At 41.5% G+C, this 23,827-nt stretch overlaps 2 protein-coding genes and 1 long non-coding RNA gene across 21 annotated transcripts in view; 2 read left to right on the forward strand and 1 right to left on the reverse strand.

Annotated features, from left to right (window-relative positions):
• Positions 1-23,827, forward strand: part of LOC131901448 (disks large homolog 5-like) — a 260,863-nt gene that overhangs the window by 188,524 nt on the left and 48,512 nt on the right. The gene's annotated exons all lie outside the window — the stretch shown is intronic.
• Positions 1-23,827, reverse strand: part of LOC131901453 (uncharacterized) — a 59,288-nt gene that overhangs the window by 13,526 nt on the left and 21,935 nt on the right. For 5 of the 11 annotated variants that reach the window (XR_009376586.1, XR_009376585.1, XR_009376584.1 and 2 more), the window contains one exon: positions 20,613-20,896. The exons of 3 other annotated variants lie outside the window; for them this stretch is intronic. This is a non-coding gene — a long non-coding RNA (uncharacterized LOC131901453). Of the gene's footprint in view, positions 1-18,111; positions 18,246-20,612; positions 20,897-23,827 lie in introns of those variants that run through there. 3 more of the 11 variants (XR_009376588.1, XR_009376576.1, XR_009376582.1) reach the window with 2 other exon arrangements.
• On the forward strand, positions 4,269-5,370 carry LOC131901445 (olfactory receptor 2L13-like). Its single transcript, XM_059252591.1, has one exon. It carries the CDS (start codon positions 4,360-4,362, stop codon positions 5,344-5,346), a length of 987 nt encoding a protein of 328 aa, XP_059108574.1. The 5' UTR covers positions 4,269-4,359; the 3' UTR covers positions 5,347-5,370.

The raw sequence follows: 23,827 nt of genomic DNA on the forward strand, positions 1-23,827 counted from the left end.
GGAAATGCATTCTGGGAAAGGTAGTTTTTCTGCTAAAGATAGCGACATTGCCCTGAAACACTTTTGTCAGCTCGAAAATACGTTCATGGTAAACTTAAAATACAGTTTTTAAAAGAATAAGGAGGAAAATCATCTAAGAGTTTTAAGTGTCAGTTCCAATGAAACATTGAAAGGATATGGAACTAGGCACTTCGCGGTTTGGGGGTTGGTAAAATGACTTATTTACCCTAATAGCTGTGCAAAGTTTTAACGGTAGTTGGATGACAGAAAGCTACCTATAAGATCAAACAAGCCACTTTAAAATCCTTAAGACAGCAAGAGAGAGCAGTTTATACACTGAACGTTGTCTTAGATATGAAAAAACTTATGTGAAATTAAAAGTTATTTACCTCTTGAACAAAGAACCTGCAATGAGTGATTCCTTTGCAAATCTAATTAAGGGGATAAGAAACAGGCATTCAAAAAAATGACTGCTTTATAGATGGGAAACAAACTTCAGAAAAGCTGTCTTACAAGAGTTGCTTCACCTGAAAGTTCCTTATAAGAAATCAATGCTAAATATCACAGCTGCTAATAACATCAGGAGTTAAAGCTAATGAAATGAAAATACTAAATCCTGGAAATGCTTTTTCTCAAAGTAAGCTAATGAAGGATATGTTTCATGAAAGAACATCTATGTTCTTGACTCCTTTTGAATAGTAACAGTTTTGGTGAAAATATTGGAACTAACAACAATCCAGTCAAAATGTTTCAATAAATTCAAGATGCTATTCCACAAAAGCAAGCTGCCATGCTTTGTGGGCCATATTAGAGTTCACGCCAATCTTCCTGGTCCTTTAGCTGAGGGTAATGAGAAATAGAAAGAACCCTGCTTGGGATTATGGAAGGGTACCGATCCTGTGTTAATATGGGGTCGAGGACATGTTTGTGTTTTTTCACAAGAGGAGAATGAAGCTCGGTCGTTACCGGAGCATTTCCTAAGGAGAGTAGAACTAAGAAAGGTCAGCTCCAATGACGTTCCTATAAAGGAACCAGAATGAAAGTGGCTCGATTAGTGTTTCTGAGGTTTTGTCACTGGTTGATGCAAGCAGTGAGGAAATAGAGTTCGGAGCTGTGCCACTTTTGGCTTTACTAGCTCCTTTGGAAAAATACTTTATATCACCTAATAGCTGTGCGGTATTTGGCAAAGACCTTACAGCAGCTAAATATGGTAATTTCACCCTCAGTATGAAATGAAGTTTTTTCGGTAGAGCAAACCAAGAGTACTGCTATAATAGAAATGTTTGTCTGAATTGAAGCACTTAGGGGAACTATTATGAATTTGGGTGAAGGGACAGCCTCTAGTTAAACACCGTCTACCGCTGACAGTGCATCTCTGCTGGGTTCCAGAACGGCTGAGAGAACTGGCAACTTTGGAGTGTGGCGTCATCCTGGGAAGGTTATAGTCCCCTAGCAACAAGTAACACAATTCTATAATGACAACATTCACTAAATCTCAGTATTGTATAGCAAAGCTGACTATAAACTCCAAACTTTAGAAATGATGTACATACTTCCTGTCTAGTTAAGAGAATCTGTCTAATAGAGATAGTACTAATAATTAAGAGTAAGAAATAGAAAAAGATGAAAATAAGATATGAGTTTGTAAAAATTATCTTGTTAGATCTGTGTTAAGAAATATTTAGGTGTTTGCTAAGTTAAATATATGCTAATGGTAGCCCTATATAAGTTTGTAAAATAGATCTATGGAGTTCCTTTAAGAATATATATAAGCTTGCAAGAAGTATCTAAGGTAGTCTTAAGACATGTAGTGATAAGCTTGTAAGAAGTAAAGATACTAATTGTAAATGTAAGTTTAAATAAGTACATAAGAAGTAATAAGAAATATATTTGCTAAAGTAGTTCTATAGTTTCCTTAAGGAGTATAAATAAGTAGATGTTAATACGTTATATGTGAGTTTGTAAAATGTAGATGTTGAATATGAATCTAAATGCTTTGCAAGGCAAAAGGTTACATGTGAATTTGTGAAAAAGTGTAAATGTTAAGTGTGAGTCTATTAATGTATATGCTGAAAAAACCTGAGATACAGAACTTAGTGTCCTAGCAGACTACAAAACAGGCAGTCTGAGCGGTTTTCAAAAGCTCCAGAAGCCGCTAAGAAGCTAAGAATGGCGGACGCGAGAACCAGCACAAGGCATCCGCAGCTGAGATTCATGGAAAATCAACGCAACACAGAAAAACCTAAGCTAACATCAAAAACAGTGCGGTTTAGAATACTACTGTACCTAAAAAGGTCTCTGGCTTGAGAATAAGTTCAGAGACACTTGTTTGAACAAAAATTGTTAACTGCAAAAAGTTTTGGTTGAAAACGTCTCTTCATATTTTGAAGTGTGAAAGCCTGATACCAGAATTTATTTGAACTTTTTGAACTTAAAATGAGATAAAACTACAAAAAGATTTTGGTTATGGATTTCTTCATATTTGGAAGACTCATACCAGAATTTATCATGTGAATTTTGGGACTTAAGAAATGAAATGAACAGTAGAGATTTCATTGCAATGGGACAATTTTGAGTTTATTCATAGTAATGACCTAGAACTGTTTGCTGGAATTGGGTTAAAAATGGAACTGTTTAAATGAAGAAATTTATTTCTACCTAGAATCAAGATGCAGTTTTGTGTATGCATATATGCTTTATTGGTGATTCATGAATTGTTTTGTGGAACTGTTTATGTAAAAATGAAATTACTTACAGAACTGGTTTTGTGTTACAAATGGAACTGTTTAAATGGAAAAGTTTGGGTTTTCTAACTAGGCTTGAGATTTTGCTTAAATTATAAAAAAAGGGGGAGAGTTAATATTCCTTAGTCTAATTTCAAAAATTGTTTGAGTGGATTAATGTCATGTTTTTGTTAGTAAGAAATGCAAATGGGGTATATTAAGAGACTACTTTTAAAGTGTAAAGAGTTTTATTAAGAAACTGCTTTTGGATGTTTTGCTAAGTTTTCAAAGTGTTAATGGTTAGATTGAGAAGATTGCTTTTCAATATGGGTTTGTAGGAATTGTATGAGTTTGGGTTCTTCTAACTAGGTTTGAGATTTTGTTTAAAAAATTATAAAGAAAAGGAGGAGTTATGAGGTTGAATTGTTTGCAGAAATTATATTTACCCTATTGATATTAATGCACCCTGGTTTTGTGGAGTTAAGGAGTATTTAAGTTTGATAGGAATACATCGAAGTTTTTCCTATGTTCTGTTAGCAAGAAAATTCAAATGATTGAGTTAAAGTTGTAAGACGGAGAAAATTGTTAACTATATTTAGCACCATATATGCTAATTCAAATGGTTCTGTTAAGAGTTTGCTTTGAGTTGTAAGATTGAGAGAATTGTGACTATGTATAGCAATATTTATGTTAACCTGTTAATGGTAATGATGAAGCTAAGGGATTCTTTAAGTTTGTAGTCACCTTAAGAGTTTTGGCTTAGAAAGGGCTTGAGGCAGCAAAGACTGCTGTAGTCACCTTGGACCTAATTCAAAAGAGAAATGCCATCTATATCATCCTCTACTCCCATACTGGGAGGTGTAACAGCTATGGAGATTGCTGTAAGCCATTATAGTTATTTTTTTATATATTAAGAAAGGGGGACCTGTGGGAGCCCGTTCTCGGGTTCCTCGTGGCTTTACCCAGCAGGTCCACATAGAGGATGATTAGACCACGGGCCTGAGTGCAGGTGTCTGAGATGGTCTGCACTTGCCTGTGCTGGGGGAGGAGATCTTTTGCTCCACCCCTTGGTGTCTCTATAAAAACCCTGGGGCAGAGACAGTCGGGGCCCGTTGGAATAGGTTCCAGGCCCTCTCGAGGCTATCCTTTATTTTCTATTTGTTTATCTCCACGATATTCTCCGCAATAAATCCTTCTATCTAATATTTCCTGCTGCTCGCACTCAAGAAAACTCTGGGGAACTGTGGGGGTGGTTGGGTAAACGCCCCACAGAGGAGGTGGTAATAGGGGGTGGATTGGGTGGGGGGAAGCCTGGGTGTTGGGAGAAGGGAGGACAGGGGAATCCGTGGCTGATATGTAAAATTAAATTAATTATAAAATAAAAATATTTGTTAAAAAGTAAAATAAAATGACCATACAGGTATCTCTGAACTGAGAACTTGGTGAGAGGCAAGGGGGAAGAAACATTTAGTTCAGATTTCAAAATAAATTCAACAGAAGGATGGTACTGGTTGTAAGAACAATTCAGTGCAAGCTTTCATTCCAAGCCAGTTCCTCTTTATTCTCCTGTTCTACTTTATATAAGTGCATTTTACTTTCAGGTCACTTTTGAAGAAAGAGAAAGCAATACATTTTCATGGAGAAATGGATTCAGAGCTCACGTGATTTCATTTTGTTAGGATTATTACCACAAAATCACACAGGCCTACTGCTTTTGTTGCTCATCATCTCCATATTGTCTGTGGCCTTGCTTGGCAACTCAGCAATGATCCACCTCATTCGTGTGGATCCCAAGCTCCACACCTCCATGTACTTTCTGCTCAGTCAGCTCTCTCTCATGGACCTGATGCATATCTCTACCACTGTTCCCGAGCTCGCATTCAACTTCCTCTCTGGCCAGAAAAGCATTACCTTACTGGGCTTTAGAGTGCAATCCTTTTTCTTTCTGAACATGGCAGGTACTGAGGGCTTGTTCCTGGCCTCCATGGTCTATGACCATTTCGTGGCCATCTGCCACCCTCTTTATTATCCTATTCCCATGAGCAAAATGATGTGTCTGCAGACGATCATAGGATCTTGGACACTGGGCTCCATTAACTCCTTATCACACACAGTCTATCTCCTTCACATTCCTTACTGCCATTCTAGGTCCATTAACCATTTCTTCTGGGATGTCCCTGCCATGTTGCCCCTGGCCTGTATGGACACTTGGGTTTATGAGTACATGGTATTTGTGAGTACAAGCCTGTTTCTTCTACTTCCTTTCCTTGGCATCACAGCTTCCTGTGGATGGGTCCTTTTTGCTGTCTTCCACATGCACTCAAAAGAGGGAAAGAAAAAGGCCTTCACTACATGTTCAACTCACTTAACTGTGGTGACATTTTACTATGCACCTTTTGTCTACACTTATCATTGTCCCAGGAGTCTCCGTTCCCCCACAGAAGATAAGATTCTGGCTGTCTTCTACACTATCCTCACCCCTATGCTCAACCCCATCATCTATAGCCTGAGGAATAAGGAGGTCCTGGAGGCCATGACAAGAGTCTCTGAGACATTCTCTTCCACAAAAACTTTATCATTTCCTCTCTACTCATATTTCAGTCCCTGGAGAATGACAGAGTAGTGTTGCCTATTGGAAATGTAATGTGTCCCCTACACATGTCAAACCTTTCTGGTGAGTTATTACTGGTTAAGATTAAATAGTATGTTCATTATTACATAGTATAGCAATTATTCACATGTTTAAATCACAACATTATAGTCAATTATATCAATAACAGAAATTTGGCAATTACTATTCTAACATAATATGACACATTATACCTTATGAATGTATAAATATTACTGTAAAATGATATTGTATGCTGATATTGACTTGTTTCTACAAAATTAACATAATTAATTGCTTTGATTATATGTTTTGCTTTCATTTATTCATTATTAAAAGTTTATGTATGGGCTGGAGAGATGGCTCAGAGGTTAAGAGCACTGGCAGTTCTTCCAGAGGTCCTGAGTTCAATTCTCAGCAACCACATGGTGGCTCACAACCATCTACAATGAAATCTGGTGCCCTCTTCTGGCCTGCAGACAGAACACTCACTGTATACTAAATAAATAAATCTTTAAAAAAAAATTTCCCTTTAAAAATAAAAGTTTATGTATATTGAATATTTAAAAAAGATTGTCAGAATTTTTAATGATTATGATTTGTAAAAAAAATTCTGAGAATTGATCTATATCAAACTTTTAAAGTGACAATTAGTCTAATCTTTAATTTAGCAGTTGGGGTAAACTTCATTTTCTCATTCAATAAATAGACGGTGAGTTGTCACTTACTGCATGCTAGCCCATTACCTAACCAATGAGGTTACAGTGGTAAGTAGACAAACACCTACTGGAATTGAAGGATACATAAATTACAATAAATGAGACAGGCACACAGATAGACGTATAGTAGTTAGAGGACAAAAAGCAAATTTTCTGGACTGTAGGGGAAGATGGAAGGAACTTAAGTGAGTAGGACCAAGTGGGAGAAGCTGAGAGCATGGCATATAAGGAAAATAAAGGAAATATAAGAAAAGCCTTGTTCAGCCTTGATGCATGGGGGATGGGCTTAGTAGTGCCTCAACTGAATGTACCGGGCTCTGCTGACTCCCCATGGGAGGAGCCCTGACACTTTTGGAGGAGGGAATGGGGAGGGTGGGTCGAGGAGAACCTGGGGGAGAAGCAGAAGGAGGAATGAGACAGGGATCTATGGTTGGCATGTAAAAGGAATAAAAAAAATGTCTTTAGAAAAAGACTTAAAAAAAAAGAAAAGAAAAGCCAGACAAAAAAGATTCAAGAACAGGAAGATGCTGGAGTGTTCAGTGTCACTTCCTGCAGGGACAGGGACAGAAAAATCCAAGTTCAAGTCAGAGATGAAACAGGATCCAGATCTATCTGTGTCAGGAGACACTGGCAGGTACTGTGAGTAGAACTGGAGGCCAGTGGGTTTTTGGTGAGGAACAGCAGTCTGACTTCTGTGTGGATGAATTTCTCTAACCACAGGCCAAGGCAATGGGCTTCCCTCACATTTGCCAGCTGTGATGATTGTATTTGTATAACACTGCTTTCCATGTAAGTAGAAATGGGATCCAACTAGGTAAATGATTGAGATACTGAGAAATACCTGCCTATGGCCTTGAGTATAAACCCATCACAATAAAATATGTTCATCATGAATGTTAGCCCAAAAGAGAATTTGTTTTGTAAGTCAAACATGATTATCTATTTTCAACACATGTCACAGTCTTATTCTTTTCTCCTGTCTCCTTAATAACAGAATCCTAGCTCTTAGTATGCCCACCGTGTCTTTGTAGAGTGGGTTCATTTACCTTGTGCTACAGCAGCAGTAACAACAGCTGTAAATGCATGCAGCAGAAGCAGGTGCAGCAGAGGCTGGAGCCTCTGGAGAGGCAGCAGAAGCATGAGAAGCAGAAACAGCAGAAGCGGGAGCAACAGCAACAGATGTGGAAGTGGAAAGAGAGTCAGAAGCAACAGTTGAAGTGTTTCTGTGACCAGAGTTCTCCAGTGTGACCTCTGGTTCCTGGGGTCGGTACTTACTCTCTTCTTGAGCCTTTAAGGACAATTTGAGATGTATTATTTTTCATAAAAAGGGAATGTTACACTTTCATTCATTTTATCACTTGTCAATGCCATGGTCTTGATTTTAGTCCACAAATATCTGTGTATTCCTTTCAATTTTATCATTAGAGACCACTAACATTTTTTAACCTCTGCTTCATTTCTCCTTGAGTAAAAGACCCATGGTTTCATAAATCTCAAAAGCAGATATGACCAACTGGCTTTAAAAAAATCTACACTTTTTTAACTAACATATTTATTTCCAGCATGATGGGAAGACTATACAGAAAAGGTCAAAATATGTCCTCTCTAGTCTGCATGACCTGGTTGTTGAACAGCCAGATTGAGAGAATGTGACAATGAAGGGCTTCTAGAAGGAAAGGAACCTCTCTTTTCTGCAGTCCATTTACCCTTTCCCATAGCCTTTCACAATTGCCCATTGGGATCCTGGGATAGCAAGAGTGAAAGTGAACTCAAAATGCATGAACAAAGTGTGTCACCAGCTGCTGAGCTGCAAGTATGGAGTCTGTAGATGCCTTCTGGCTTCTCACTCCTTTTCCATGACTGTTACACCTGTGAGATGTAGACTAATGGCCTGCTCCAGCAATATTGTCTACTTTGAGTGGGAAACATTGTGAACAAAGCCTCAAGAATTCATTCAAAGCTCTGAAATGGTGCTACCCATCCATTTATGTCACAAAACAGTTGATAAAATTTCCACAAGGCTGACTCACATAGGTTACCCAAAAAACCATTCTACCTGCTAAATTGAAGAGGTGTGTTCTTGGGTCTTAGAGAGATCATTTGGTATTTAAGATTCCTTGAATTCGGTTCCTGAAACCCAGCAGGGGGCTCATATCTGTCTAAAACTCCAGTCCTAGGGGATCCAGTTCTTTCTTCTGTCCTCAGTGAATACTAGGCTTGCACAGGGTACACAGACATATATACAGGGAAATCATTCGCACACAAGCATGCACAACAGTAAAATCAAGTGGGAGTTTTACAAACTGACTCAATGCTACTTGGTAGATGATCATTCTCCTCTGCTTTTACATAATGTCTCTAGATTTCTGTCAGTCTTCAAAACTCAGTCAACATCAGAATTCAGGATCCTATTTTGGCATCAAATACCACATTTGCTCATTTTATATGCTACCTAAGGTTTAAAACAAATACAAAACTTGCCTAAATAATATAGCCACAAGGAGGATGAGCTTGGCGGTGGCATTGATGAAGTAGGTCTTTCTAGCAACATGGGCAATTCCAGATCCCTAGGCAGTTGGTGTTGGCTGGACTGGGAGCCTGAGAAACTGAGGTTGTGCTCCACACCAAATGCATGCCAAAAGCTCACAGGTCTGTGGAGGTGCCCCCACCCCACAATTCCCACAATGGTTCGGGCTGCCACTTGTCTGCTGTCTGGATGATATGGCAGCCTGGACCAGAGGGCTTGAGGTGATCTGTAGAGGGTGTAGAATAGTCTTGAGCCCCATGACCATAACTGTAAATAATGCCAAAGCCTCCCAGCACTGGTGTGATTGTGGGCTGCAGCTGATCTGACCATCTTTAGCCCTTCTGACACTGGAGCCTCCATCTAACCTGGGTGTGTTTCATTTTGCTTGCTGTCTGTCTCCCAGGGAGGTGGAAGCAGTGTGAGGTTTGATTTGTTGTCTAGTGCTCATCCACAATGCTAGCACAGGACCCACTGTACAGTAAGCACTTTAAACATGCACATCAGAAGTAGAACATGGTGGCCCGTGCCTTTGATCCTGCACTCAGAAGGCAGAGGCAGGTAGATGTCTGTGAGTTTGAGGCCTGTTTGTCTACTGAGTCCAGGATAGCCAGAGCCTCATAGTAAGACACAATCTCCAAAAACAAACAAACAAAGAAAAAGTGGGTTTGAGAGTTGTATTAGCAGTTGGGAGCACTGGCTGCTATTGTGGAGGATGAGGGTTCAGTTCCCAGCAACCATACAGAGGCTCAAACACACTCTTTCAGCCTCCTCAGGCACCAGGAACACATGCAGTGCTCACACATACCTGCAGGAAAAATACCCGTATACATAAAAAATGAAATAAACATTTAAAAGGGGGAAAAATTAAAATAAGATAAAAATGCCTTAGGAAATGGCTCAGCATGTAAAGAGTAAAGTAAATCAGCAGCTCTTCCAGATTCTTTTTTGAGCCAGGGATAACCTGGTGTTGAGAGATGATGACAGGTAGATAAATGGATGGATGGATGGATGGATGGATGGATGGATGGATGGATAGGTGGGTGGGTGGGTGGATGGATGGGTGGATTGAAGTGTGGATGGATGGATGGATAGATAGATAGATAGTAGATAGATGGATAGATAGACAGAATTATAGGCCTATTATACTGATGAACATATAAACACAAATTCTCAATAAAATACTTGCAAATAAAGTTCAGGATTACATTAAAAAAATCATCCACCGGGGTTCAAGTTGTCTTCACCTCAAACATGCAAGGATAATTCAACATACACAAATCAACATATTTACTGCACCACATAAAATGAGTAAAGGACAAAAACAATATGACCCTCTGAATATATGAAAAAAAAAAAAGCCTTTGTAAAACCCAGCTTTCATCAATGATAAAAGTCCTGGAGAATCTAGGGATATAGAGGATATAATTCAACATAGTAAAGTAGTTGTACAACAAGCCCACAGCATCATCATACTAAATAGAGAAAAACTCAGAGCTATTCCAAAAAGCAGGAAGAAGAAAAGGCTATTCACTCCTTCCTCTCCTATTCAATATAGAACTTTAACTCTTAGCAAGAGCAATAAGACAACTGAAGGAGATAAAGGGGATACAATGGGAAAGGGAGAAGTCAAAATGTCCTTATTTGCAGATGATATGATTATAAACACATAAAACTAAAAATTTATCAGAAGTCTCTTAAGCCTGACAAATAGATTCATAAAAGTGAAAGATTGTAAAATGAACACACAAAAGTCAGTTGCCTTCCTGTATACCAATCACAAACATACTGACAAAGAAATCAGGGAAACAGTTCCACTCACAAAAGGCTTAAAAATGTATGACAAGACATTTTATATAAGCGCAAGATGTGTTCTGGAGGAGTTCGAGTCCAAATTCATGTGGCTCTTCCTGACACCCCACTCTCGAACAGGTACAGTCTGTTATTCTTCTCTTTTCTTTAAAGAGAACCCATTTTCTAACTCTTGGACCCTTTTTCATCATAGTTACTACCAGCCATGACATAACGATTTGAATTTCAAATCTACAATTATAGAGAGAGTCCAGATTGTTTTGTATCTGGGTTTCTAGCTAATCCTCTCCTAAGACTGGTATTTTATCCTATTATAGCCAGACCAAAAAAAGGCCACTAAAAGTCATCATGACTATGAGATCTACAGGTGACTCAGATGTGATTTTTGATTATTGTCACTCCTTCCTTTCACTCTCTAAGTGAGCCTTTTTCTCATGAGTATTAGTGAAGGGGGAATAAGACTGTGATGACTATTCTTGGTTTTCAACGTGACTGTATCTGGATTAACAAACAACAAAAAATAGAGGGCACACCTGTGGGAGAGGTCTGCTTATTTTGAAGTATGAATATCTAATTCTAGTTTAGATCTTTGAGGGATGAAGTCACAGCTTTAATTCAGATCTTTAATCCAGATATAATCTGGACCACTCCTTTAGTTGGAAGGACTTGGAAGAATGAAGCTCTTACTCTTTCTCTGTAGCATGCATGAATCTTCAAAGTTCTTATTAGTAAAAACAAATCTGGGCTGGTTATTGGGGTAAATGCTGGAAGATCAGAGAAGCAGAACAAGCCACAGGTACCTTACCTCACCATTTCCTCAGCTGATCTTGTTTCCTCAAGCTGGAAGCCTTTAAGTCCTCATCCAAATGGATCTCAGCTAAACTGATTCTTGAAATCCTAAAATCTTAAGGAGCTCAAGTTCCTGGTCCTCACGCCTTATATACCTTTCTGCTTTCTGGGATTAAAAGCTCACTTCCTGGGATTAAAGGCATGAGTAACCATGCCTGACTGTTTCTAGTGTGGCCTTCAACTCACAGAGATCCAGAGGGATTTCTGCCTCTGGAATGCTAGGATTAAAGGTGTGAGTGCCACCATTTTCTAGCCTCTGTATCTAGTGGCTGTTCTGCTCTCTAACCCTAGATAAGTTTATTAGGGTGCACAATATTTTGGGGAACACAATACCACATTTCCCCTTTTTGCCTAAAATTAAAAAAAAGTTTATAACTAATACAAGAAAAATTATCCAATAAGTATATACAATATATACAGTCAAGAATTACATTAACAATATCTAGTTTACCAACATTTGACAGATTCAGACAAAAAACTCCATTAATATATATTAACAATGTCCAGTCCAGTAACATTTGATAAACTCAGACAAAAAAATTCATTACTTATCCTATTTAAAACAAGTAGTTCCTTTTTAAAAGTGGATTCAAAAATTGACCTTTTTATCTTATCATATTCATATTCTCTCTTTTCTTTTCATAATAGATTCAGTAATCTACCTTTTTATCATTTTTATATCTTCCCCTTTTTCTTTTTAGAGTAGATTCAATGATCTACCAATTTATCCTATTATTTCTTCAATCTTTTCCTCAGAGTAGATTCAATGATATACCTCATATCTATATTCTCTTTTTCTCTTTCTTTCTTTCTTTCTTTCTTTCTTTCTTTCTTTCTTTCTTTCTTTCTTTTTTTTAGGCTTTGAGCAGCACCGTTAAGCTGAGATTCATTCTGCATGAGGGCTGAGAGGCATCCATTCTGAGGAAACAGGATCAGCTGAGGAACTGGCAAGGTGAGGTGGCTGTGGCTTGTTCTGCTTCTCTGATCTTCCAGTGGTCACCCTCAATACCTGGCTCCAGATTTGTTTTTATTAATAAGACCTTTTAAGATTCATATTACATATCACTGCTTGCTCTTAACTTGTTATCAAAACCATTCCTTGACTGGCATTAAAGCCTGCTTCTTTAAGATTCCAGCATATACTGCAGATCAACTGCACATCTACTGGATTCTTGAACTTTCCATTCACAGCCAGATATTGTTGTATTAGATAGAGCACTGCCTGTAAGCCATTCTAACAAATACCCTTTCCATAGAGAATCATTGTATTACTTCTAGAGAATGCTGGTTAAGACACCAGGCTTGTAGAGAGGACATGCTAGAGCAGTTAGGGTCTCATAACAGTCTCAGCTCACTTACAAATTCCCAATAGTCACCTAAACTGTAGCCTTCCCCAGGTGTTTGCTCACTTCAGAGAACTCAAACCTCCTCCTCGATGATCACGACCAAATACCTTGGCATGCTTTATTTTTCATATTATTGGGTATAGATATGAGGAGAGTAACTGCCAATTTTAGGCAGTGTTTATAAAGTGAGTGTTCAACTCCCCATGGGTGAATTACTGAAAAAATTCTTATGAAGCAGAGAGAAATGTCTAGCTTTGGAAGGAGGAGGTGCTGAATGACTTACCCTGTGTCACAGGAGAGACTCCTGCAAAGGAAACCACAGCTTCTGCTCAGTTCATGGAGAACTAATTAGCAAAGAGGCAAAGGCTTTGCCCCATGACATCAGCAGACCCTTTGCTGGGCATTCTATTATATCCTTGACAGCTCTTGGAATCCCCAGTGATGTCACTAGTGTTGTAGCAACACTGACTGCCTTGAGGTCATTTGTTCAGTGACCACAAGCTTGGCCTCTAGACATGCTGTCTGGACGTAGAAGTCTGTTTGGCAGAGGGAATGGACAGCATGGAGAGACCAGAGTGAGGCAGAAGGAATCTGGTCCAAGGTCTCCCTGGAAAACATGGAAAAAATGGTCCTGGGGAAGAGGTAGTGAGTTTTGTAAGGGACTGGGGAGCTTTCTGGATGTGGTGGGCTTCAGCTTTCCAGAGCGAGGGCTCAAGAACTGGGAACTTCTTGGAAGGAGGCACAGAAGAATTAATGAGATTTCTGTACCATAACTGTGTTTTACAGCCACTGGAGTCCTTTATTTATGTGGCAGTGATAACAGGGAAAGGAGAGTACCCTGGAACACCCTGAAGTTCTCGTACATGACATCATAGCCACTAGCAGGGCAGGAGCCCCCAAGTGCTGCTGTCTTCCAGTGACCCCTGAGGTTTCTGAATTACCAGCTGTTGATATCACACAGGTCTCCAGTTCAGCCGGAAAGCTGTTAGATTCAGTGGACCTGGACTGAGACTGTCACCTTCTTGCCAGCTGTGGGTGTCCTGGAGTGTCAGAGAGGATGGCTTTGTGAATCTGGTGACTATGTTTTAGCCCTGCATGGCTTTTCCATTAACATGAGACTCTGAAGCCAAGAGCAAGGGACTTGGGCCTCCTTATACTACCCAAGTGATCATAACAGTTGCAATTTTCTCCATGCATCTGAAAGCACATGGCTGAGGGCTCTGTAGCCAAGATGCATCCTCTACAGTGTAAGTAAGCCTGAAGAGGTTGTCCACTGGGTCCCCTTGTGTAGGGAGACATTCTGAGACATTCACCTCCCTATAGAGAGATGGAAAACTGACATCCACAAAGGAGAGACTCAAGTTTGGGCTTTCAAAACCTGCCTGGGCAAAGACTCATCTGTCAGTCACTTTGTGCATTTTTCAGTGTGTCAGAATTAACTGAGATGAGGTAGTGTGTAGGGCAGGTGTTGTGCTTTGATGTCTAGAATTGGGTATTACTGAGATAGCTCACCTTGTCTAGCATGACTTGTTAGTGTGATATAACATCTGAAAGGACACAGTTTTCCTCACATCACTCAATTGTTCTGGGGCCCACCAAGTACGCTTCTGAGGCCACAGTCTAGACTTCTGGTGAATTTTCAATCCAGACCAAACAGGGTGCTAGTTCTTCATTTCAGGACTGTCAGTAAATTCCAAAGTGTGGCTCTGGGAAAGGTCTATGGTAAAGGACCCCTAATAACCTGTCCTCTTGTGCCCTTTGCCTACCTCTCTCATGCTCTGATGGATGTTGTAATTTAAGCTGGCTGTGTCACCTTTCCTAAGGGCATGTGCATTGTCACAGGAGGCTCCAATCAAAGCATTTGTTTGTGTTGCTCTAGGGGTATTACCACTGCAGTTACACACTACATATTATTACCATGACTATGACACATTTGATTTTCTGTAAATGCCTTTGTATATCTGTATGGAGCCTCTCACTAGCCATTCATCTTTCCTCAAACCCCAGTGCAGGAATGGAGCCTTACACTTGTGGGAGTGTTTGGTCTTACAACTGAGGGCTCCCTGGAGAACTCTGGTTCTTAGTATCCCCAGGCAGACATGTCACAAGTTGATAACATTTTGGTATTTCATGAAGGCTAGAATGTATTCTGCTGATGATTCGGGGTAATTTTCCTCATTGTTTATGGGACTTATCTTTGTTCTGACAGGACACCCACAATCTCCCACCACATCTGCATACTGTAACAGCCTTGAGGATTCTCCATAATGTGCTTGTTTACATCTGGAGACTGATCTTTCCTCCCCACTATCCTGACCTAATACCCTAGCAACCTTAATTTCTCATATTATTAATTAGAGATCTGAAGAAGTGATGAGCCATTTTGCCATATGTATTTGGAATAGAGACTTCTAATTCCCGTACTTGAAGTAGTCAAAATATTCTAATGAAGCAGAGAGAGAATTATCCCTGGCTTTGTAAATACAATGTACTAAAGTTCTTTCCTTATGTTACTGGAAAGGCTCCTGAGAAGGGCAACATGGCTTTTTGTGCATTGCAGAAGAGCTAGTTAGTAGGTAGGTGAGGTCTGTGGAGGTGACCCTAGTACTCCTTTCTCTAGAAATTCTATCTTATCCTGTAGAGACCTTGATATTCTCTGTGATGTTACCAGTGTTGTGGCAACACCACATGCCTGTGGGGTATTCGTTCAGTGCCTATAGACATGTTAGCAAGACTGAGCTGGCTGCTTGGGAGAGAGAATAGAGAACATGGAGTGACCAGAGGAAGGCAGAAGGAAGCTGGCCTTTGGTCTTAGTGTAAAGTCTGGAGAAAGAAATGGTTTTGGAGAAGGCATAGTGAGTCCTGATCAGGGGATTGGGAGCTTCATGGAGGAGGTAAAATTAAGCTGGGCCATCCAGTATGGGGCTCAGCATCTGGGAGATTCTGGGAAACAATGGGCCAATCCTGCTTCACCTGGCTTCTTAAGAACAGACCTAGATTCAAGATTCTCTGATGGTGAGTTTAGGAGAGCCATGAATTATTCAGGCTGCAGCTGCCTTTCTGGGATCTCCTTCATTTCATTCAGACTGGCAAAGAGGGGCAGGAGGAACAGATGGACTAATGATCTGTCCCTCTCTGGTTAGGGTGTTGCTGTACTTCATCCTAGTGGATTCCTACAATTTCCATGGGAATCTGATGCCAATAAGAAGGGAGAGAAACTCCCCTGGCCATCTACCATAACCTCAGACAGTCAGAAGCTTTGGTCCTGGGGAAGTGTGATCAGGACTTGGTGCTGCTAAGTTCTAGGGACAACAGGACTTATCTTCATCACATCACATATGAGCTCACACTGTCCTTCTAATCTACATGGCTGGGCTAACTTATGATTTCCAGAATCAGGGGACTGCATTTGGGATGGAGACACATACCTAGCCATGGTGCTTGATACTGTAGCAGGGACATTTGGAGTAGCTGTTGGCTGCCAGCAGCTTTGACCTTCCTTGCATTGTTGTGGTGGAAAAGTTCCCATCAGAGGTCCTGCCCCTTACTACAGAGGCTAGATCCCAATACAAGCCTGAGTCAGTCATCTGCCTGCCAGAGATTATATTCTAAAGAAATGGAGGAGTCCATTCTGCTTGATGGTTTGGGGAAGGTTCCATCCCATTTTCAGAATTATACATGTTGCAAGTTTCTGAAGAAGCACCAGGCACATGGTCCAATGCCAGTGTTCCTGGTGACACACACTGCAGTGCCCATGCTCATCATGGTGGTGTCAATTGGTTAAAATCTTAAGGCAAGTCCACGTAGTTAAAAGGGAGGTTTATTTTGTGGGGTAACTTACAAGTGAAGAGATAGGTTACAGGGTCTGGGAAAGGTGAAGCATAGTCTGGCAGTGTTCTTGGGAGAACTCTGCTCAGTCTACCTGGAGCATTCAGGGTACAGGAACCAAGAGAGCCAGCCCATCTGGATCTCGGGTCTTCAGGGGTCCTCTCTCGGCTCCACCTTGTAGGTGTGACAGTTACCTAAGCCTCATTGAGGGTGGTACTTCCAGATCAAAGCTGGAACAGCTATCGACTACAGGTGTAATCTCAGGAATAGAATTCATATATTGGTGCCGTTGTCTGAAATCTCAATTGTATAACCCCAGGGAAATTTCAAATCTAAATGAATCATTTTGCTTTGAAAGCAATAGGAGGCATTTAGCTGTTGCTGACAATGAAGACCACACAATAGTCATCCCAGTTCTTTCTGTGTTAGGAAGGAGTTTGTTTCCCTCACATCACAGGATGTATGGAGTAAGCAATACAAGGTCTGGAAGTGTTCAAGTCAAAATTCACATGGACTAATTATCTGTCCCTCTCTGGTTAGGGTGTTGCTGTACTTCATCCTAGTGGATTCCTACAATTTCCATGGGAATCTGATGCCAATAAGAAGGGAGGGAAACTCCCCTGGCCATCTACCATAACCTCAGACAGTCAGATGACCTGAGACCCCATCCTCTTTATTACAGGTCCAATGTGCTGTTGTTTTAGGCCTTTCTTCTTTTTCTTTAAAGAGCACCCATTTTTTACCTATGGACACTTTTTTCTTAACCACAGTTACTATCAATCAAAACAAATTATTTGAATTCCAAATCTTCAATTATAGAGAAAGACCAGATTCTTTAAGTACAGAGTTTCTAGCTGCTCTCCTCTTACTCAAAAAACCACAGACTGGTATTTCATCCTATTTCAGCCTTGCATGGCCATAAAGAGGCCACTGAAAGTCATCATGACCATGAAATCTCCAGCTGATTCCCATGTACCTGTTGATTATTGCCACTCCTTCCTTTCAATCTCTGATAGAGCCATTTGCTCAAGAATGTTAGTAGATAGGATTAAGACTTTGATGGCTATTTTTAGATGTCAACATGATGACATCTGGGAATAATATAACCCCAAGACGGAGGGAACACCTGTAGTCTATTTCTGCTTAGTTAAAGTAGGAAGAACTACTTTATTGTGGAACTTTGAGGAATGAAGTCACACCTTTAATTCAGATCTTTAATCTAGATGTAATCTGAACCATTCTTTCTGCTGGAAGCCTATAGAAGGACATGGAAGAAGGAAGCATTTACTCTTTCTCTGCTTGCTCTCACCTTGTTAGCACATCCATTCTTTCACTGACATTAGAGTCTATTTAAGGTTACAGCATAATATCAGAGACAGCTGAAACATCCAGTGTTTAAGACAAAGAAACTACTGGATTCTTGAACTTCCCATTCATTTCCAGCCATTGTTGGATTAGCTAGAGTACAGGCTGTAAGCCATTCTAACAAATCCCCTTTTAAAATAAACATTTATTTTTATAACTTATGTTACTCTAGAGGCCTGATAATACACCAGGCATGAAGAGAGGACATTTTAGAGCAGTTTGGGTCTCATAACAGTCTCAGCTCACTTACAAATTCTCAATGGCCATCTTCCCTTAACCTCAGCATTCCTCAGGTGTTTGCTCACTTCATAGAACTCAACACTCCTCTTCCACATCATCATGATCTAATTCCTTGGCATACTTTATTTCTCATATTATTGAGTATGGATGTTAAGGAGAGGAAGGTCCATTCTTGGGCAGTGCTTATAAAGTGAGTGTTCAACTCTCCACGGGTAAAGTAGTGAAAAGATTCTAAGGAAACAGAAACAATTTCCCAGCATCAGAAAGAGGAGGTACTGAATGGCTTCACCTGTGTCACAGGAGAGACTCCTGGAAAAAAATCTCAGCTTCTGGTCAGTTCAGGGAGAATTTATTAGCCAGGAGGCAAAGGCTGTTCCGTGTGACATCAGGAGTCCCTTCTCTGGAAATTCTATTGTATCCTGGAGAGCAGAGCTCTTGGAATCCCCTGTGATGTCAATAGTGTTGTAGCAACACCAAGTGCCTTTAGGATGTTTGTTCAATGCCTATACAGTTTGCCTATAGACATGTTGTCAAGACTTAGGCATCTACTTGGGAGAGAATGAATTTTGTGTGATACCAGAGAAAGGCAGAAGGAAGCTGACCCTAGGTCTCACTGGAAAGAATGGAGAAATCAATAGTCCTGGGGAAGATGCAGTGAGTTCAGAAAAGGGTCTGCAGAGCATTTGGATGTGATGGGCTTGAGCCTGCCAGGGTTAATCAGGAACTGGTAGCTTCTGAGAAGCAATAGACCTATCCAGCTTCTCTGGTTCATGATGGTTAATATGATATAGTCAGGAATTGACAAGGCTGTAGCCTTTGTGCTGGGGACCCTCTGCTCTCACTCTGAGTGGGGAAGGAGGCACAGAGGAATGTTTAGATTTCAGTACCATCATTGCACTTCACTCCCACTGGAGTTCTTAGGTTGTGTGCCAGCAATAACAGGAACAGGAGAGTGCCCTGGCAAAGCCTGAGCTTGTCTTAGCTTACATCGTAGACTCTAGCAGGGCTGAGGCACCAAGTGCTGCTGTCTTTCAGTGACCCTCTAAGATTATGACTTCCCAGCTGTGGGTGGCACACAGGTCTCCAGTTCAGCCTGAGAACTGTTAGATTCAGTGGATTTGGAATGACACTGTCCCCTTCTTACAGGATCTAGGTGTCCTGGGCTGCCAGTGAAGATGGCTTTGTGAATCTGTTGACTATATTCCACCGCGGCATGGCTTTTCCATTAACATAATACTCTGAAGCATCATCCAAGTGATTTGGGCATCCCTATACTACATGAGTGCTTGTGAGAGTAGCAATTATCTCCAGGATTATGTACAGGAAAGGACATGGCTGAGGGCTCTGAAGCTTGTACATCTTCTGTAGCTGTGAATAAGCCTTAGGAGGCTGTCCCCTAGGTCACCCTGTGCAGGGAGACAGGGGAAGCCAGGTAACTTCTGAGACACCCATCTCCCTATGGAAAGATGCGAGAACTGATATCCATAGAGGGAGAGACTCAAGTCTAGTCTTTCAGAAACAGCTAGGGCAAAGTTTCATCTGTCAGTCACTTCCTGATTACTCTTTAGTGTGTCAGGATTGACTGAGATGAGGTAGTGTGTAGGGCAGGTGGTGTCCATTGATTTCTAGAATTGGTGATTACTGAGATACCTAACCTTGCCTAACATGTTTGTCAGTATGATATAACATCTGAATGGACATAGTTTACCCCACATCACTCATTTCTTCTGGGGTCCACCAAGTACACTTCTGAAGCCACAGTCTAGACTTCTGGTGAATTTTCAATCCAGGCTGAACATGGTGCTAGTTCTTCATTTCAGGACTGTCAGTAAATTCAAATGTGTGAAATGTGGCTCTGGGAAAGGTCTATGGTGAAGGACCCCTAAAAATATGTCCTCTTGTGCCCTTTGCCTGCCTCTCTCATGCTCTGATGGATATTGTAATTTAAGCTGGCTGTGTCCCCTTTCCTAAGGGCATGTGCATTGTCACAGGTGGCTCCAGTCAAGGAATTTGGCTTTCATGTAGCTCTAGGTGAAGTACCACTGCAGTGACACACTACATACTATCCCCATGACTATGACACATTTGATTTTCTGTAAATGCCATTGCATATCTGTGTGTGGCCTCTCAATAGTCATTCATCTTTCTTCAAACTTTAATGCAGGAATGGCCCATCATTCTTAATGGGAGTTTTTACTCTTGTGTCTGAGGGCTCCCCTGGGGAACCCTGGTTCTTGTATCTCCAGCCTGACATGTCACTAGTTAATCACACTTTTGGTAGCTATGATGGCTGGAATGAATTCTACTGAAGGTGAGGGGTAATTTTCATCAATTACGGAAGTTATCTTTGTTCTGACAAGAACCCCACAATCTCCCACCACACTAACAGCCTTGTGCATCCTCCACAAGGTGCTTGTTGCATTCAGGGGACTGAACTTTCCTCTCTACCATCCTTACTTAGTTGCCTAGAAACTTTTTTTCTTGTGTTATTGACTAGAGGTTTCACAAGTTGGATGAGCCATTTCCTGGGATGTGTTTAGAAGTGAGTCTTCAACTTCCTGTCCATGATGTAGTGAACATATTACAATATAGCAAAAAGAGATCTCTGGGTTTGTAATGAGGAGGTGATGAAGGTCTTCCCTTACATTTTTCGGAAGGCTCCTGGGAAGGGCAGTATGGCTTCCAGTAAATTGCAGAAGATATAGTTTGTAGGGAGGTGAGGGCTACTGCTCATGAACCCAATAGTTCCTTCTCGGGGCGAGATATTGTGTTCTGGAGAGCCCTTGGCATTCTCTTGATATCACCAGTGTTGTGGGAACACCAGGTGACTGTGGGTTGTTCTTTCACTGCCCATAGACATGTCAGCAAGACTGAGAAGGCTGCTTGGGAGAGAGAATGGAGAACATGGGGGGACCTGAGAGAGGCAGACGGAAGCTGGGCTTTAGTCTCAGTATAAAACATTGAGAAATAAATGGTTGGGGAGGGAACAGTGAGTCCTAGGAGGGGGTGGGAGCTTTCTGGAGGAGGTGCAGTTGAGCAGGGCCTTCCAGTAGTGGGGCTCAGTATCTGTGAATTTCTGGTAAGCAATGGACTTATCCTGCTTCTCTGGGTTCCCTAAGAGCAGACCCAGAGTCAACAATTTCTGATGGCTAGTTTGGGAGAGCCATGAATATTCAAACCTGAAGTGGCTTTTCTGTGAGATCCTTAATCTCATTCTGAGTGGAAAGGAAGGCCAGCATGAGCAAAGTGGTAACTAATTAGGTGTCCTTCTCTGGGTAGGGTGTTGCTGCACTTCATCCTAGTGGATTCTCTCAGTTTCCATGGGAATCTGATGCCAATAAGAAGGGAGGGAAACTCCCTTGATCATCCATCAAAGTCTCAGACTTTCAGATACTTTGGTCCCTGATACATGTGATGAGGACTTAGTACTGCTATGCTCTAGGGACAATAGGACTTACCTGCACCACATCAGATATGAGGTGACACTGTCCTCCAAATCTACATGGCTGGGCTATCTTATGCCTTCCAGGGCTGGGGGACTGCATTAGAGAGGGAGGCACATGCGTAGCCATGGTGGTTGAGGACAGATACATAGCTCATTGGTACTAGTTTGAGGATAATTGACATACTCGGGGCCCTCAGTGGGTCCCTAGCATTTCCTCTTCCTGGAGCTTCCTCTTGGGACTAGCATGGATTCTCCTGCCCCTATGCCATTCAGGTGTACAAGTTCACTTTGCTTTATCTTCCTGCAGGGACTACTGGGAAGGCACCAACTCAAACCTCCACCTCCACTGAGCAGGAGCAGCAGATGACAAAGTTACCGAAACTCACCCTTCAGCTACAGAGTATAACATACGAGCAAATTGAACTGCATGGGATCCTGGCCAGTTATACAGACAAGGATTTGCAGAACAGGTAGTCATTATGTGCACTTCTCTGCTGACCATCTTGATCCTACAGTGTGTAGCTAAGCTTTCCTGAGGAACCGGTGGCTGAACCTCCAGGGTGTCCTGGTGCCTAAACTAATTTTCCTGAGTGCACAGAATTTGGAACCTGGGTAGGTGTGAGATGGAGACATAGGCTATTCTTATTCATCCAAATGAATAGCAGACCATGTGGCCTGAATCACAGTCTGAGGATAGGGACGTTAGTGTGTTAGTTCTCAATATGCATTTCAAGAGGCCTTGGCAGGTGTTGGCTTGTGGGAGATGCTAGATTTTGTGAGTTTGTAGTGAGTCTTTGTAGTTGACCAACAGATGATTGATTATGTGCTGAAGGCTCCTGGCAGAAGTGGAGGGGCCTGGTCTCATTCATCCATCTCAGTTTGTGGCTGGAAGGCCTGATGTTTATCACCGATTCTCTCTTTTCCTCCTCCTTATACTTTGAGGCAATTCCACCTACCTGCATTTCATGGGCATCCTGACTGTATGTGGTGTGTTTGTTTGTGTAGGAAGTAATAGCCTGAAGCTTTTCTTGGCTCCTCCTTATACTCTGAGACAGAGAAAACTCTCTGTATTACATGTGCATTCTGAGTATATGTGGGGTGTGTGTGTGTGTGTGTGTGTGTGTGTGTGTGTGTGTGTGTGTGTGCATGTGTTAATGTGTGTGTTTTAGAGGGCATGAGGGTATGTGTGTGTACTCCTTGGAGTCTAGGTTCTGTGACACAGCCTGAGGATTTGCCATTTTCACATTTTCCATGGGATGCTAGTGATAACACCAGGGAGATTCATCTTGGCCTCTGTTCTCACTTTGGTGAAACTTTGAAATCCCTTGTGGAGTTTATAAAGCCTTCCTGAAGTTGAGACTCCTCCCTGGAAATACTCAATGTATGCTCTGGTCCTCTGTGTAGCAATAGGCAGCCATACATGAGAATCCCTGTGGTAAAGACGAAAAATGTCACTATAGGTTTCCGGTGGCACCAGATATGTGGCACAGACTCCTTGGAAGTTCTTAGGTAGATAATCTATAGCTCCAAGTTCACTGAGGGTGCTCATGCAGCCCTGGATAACTCTCTTGAACAACCTTCTTCTTCTGTCCTGAGGACATGATAGGAAGTTTAATAAGCACCAGGAGGTCCCAGTGTATACGTGTCAGGCTGTAGCTTCCATGGGGCTGAGGAGTCCAGAACATAGCCTGATTCCATATGATCCTTGTGGCCTGTGTTCATGGGGTCCTTTTCTCCAGGGGCCATGCCCTACTACAGGCTGAATTCTTTTGGGATGCTAAAAACGGAGCATAAGCAGGTGATGTCAGACTTGCAGAAATTGCCCATGGAGATCAGTAACGGTGTGAACAAGGTCAAACAGCTGATTGAGGAGAATGTATGTGCGGGATTTATCTTGGGAGGGACTGATTCTACCATCTTTCTCTTTCACCCAAAGTGAGGGCTCTGGTTCTTGCCTGTGTGCCTCTTAACAAGCAGTCTGACATGTGGTCCTTGGCTTTGTGCCAATTGAACTCAGTTTTGCTAAGTGTGAAAAGACACTGAGTCCCTCCAAGAGATGTCCTGTCACCCTTGGGAGACCCTTAATAGAAAAATGGTTTGCACCATGAAGAGTGTCAGGTATCCTAGGACCTCTGGAGCTCTGACCAGGGCTTCACAAAGCTGGTTTCCATGGTAGCCATAGACAGAACTGATTCTGGTTGGGGCTTTTTCCCTCCTTTTGAGAGTGTTTGCCCTCTACCTGCTGCTGCTTTCCCAATATCATGAACAGTTAAGAACAGGTGTGGACTGCACGCTGTTCTCAGAGGCACCGGATCCCTTTTGGCATCAGGGTTTTCAGAAGTAGTTTGAATCTTTCTGGAATTTGGTT

Source organism: Peromyscus eremicus, unplaced genomic scaffold (assembly GCF_949786415.1).
Source record: "Peromyscus eremicus unplaced genomic scaffold, PerEre_H2_v1 PerEre#2#unplaced_83, whole genome shotgun sequence".
Taxonomy (NCBI): Eukaryota; Metazoa; Chordata; class Mammalia; order Rodentia; family Cricetidae; genus Peromyscus; species Peromyscus eremicus.

Bases quoted from the DNA above. Each gene is read 5' to 3' on its own strand.
- LOC131901445 (XM_059252591.1), top strand. From the start codon at position 4,360: ATGGAGAAATGGATTCAGAGCTCACGTGATTTCATTTTGTTAGGATTA.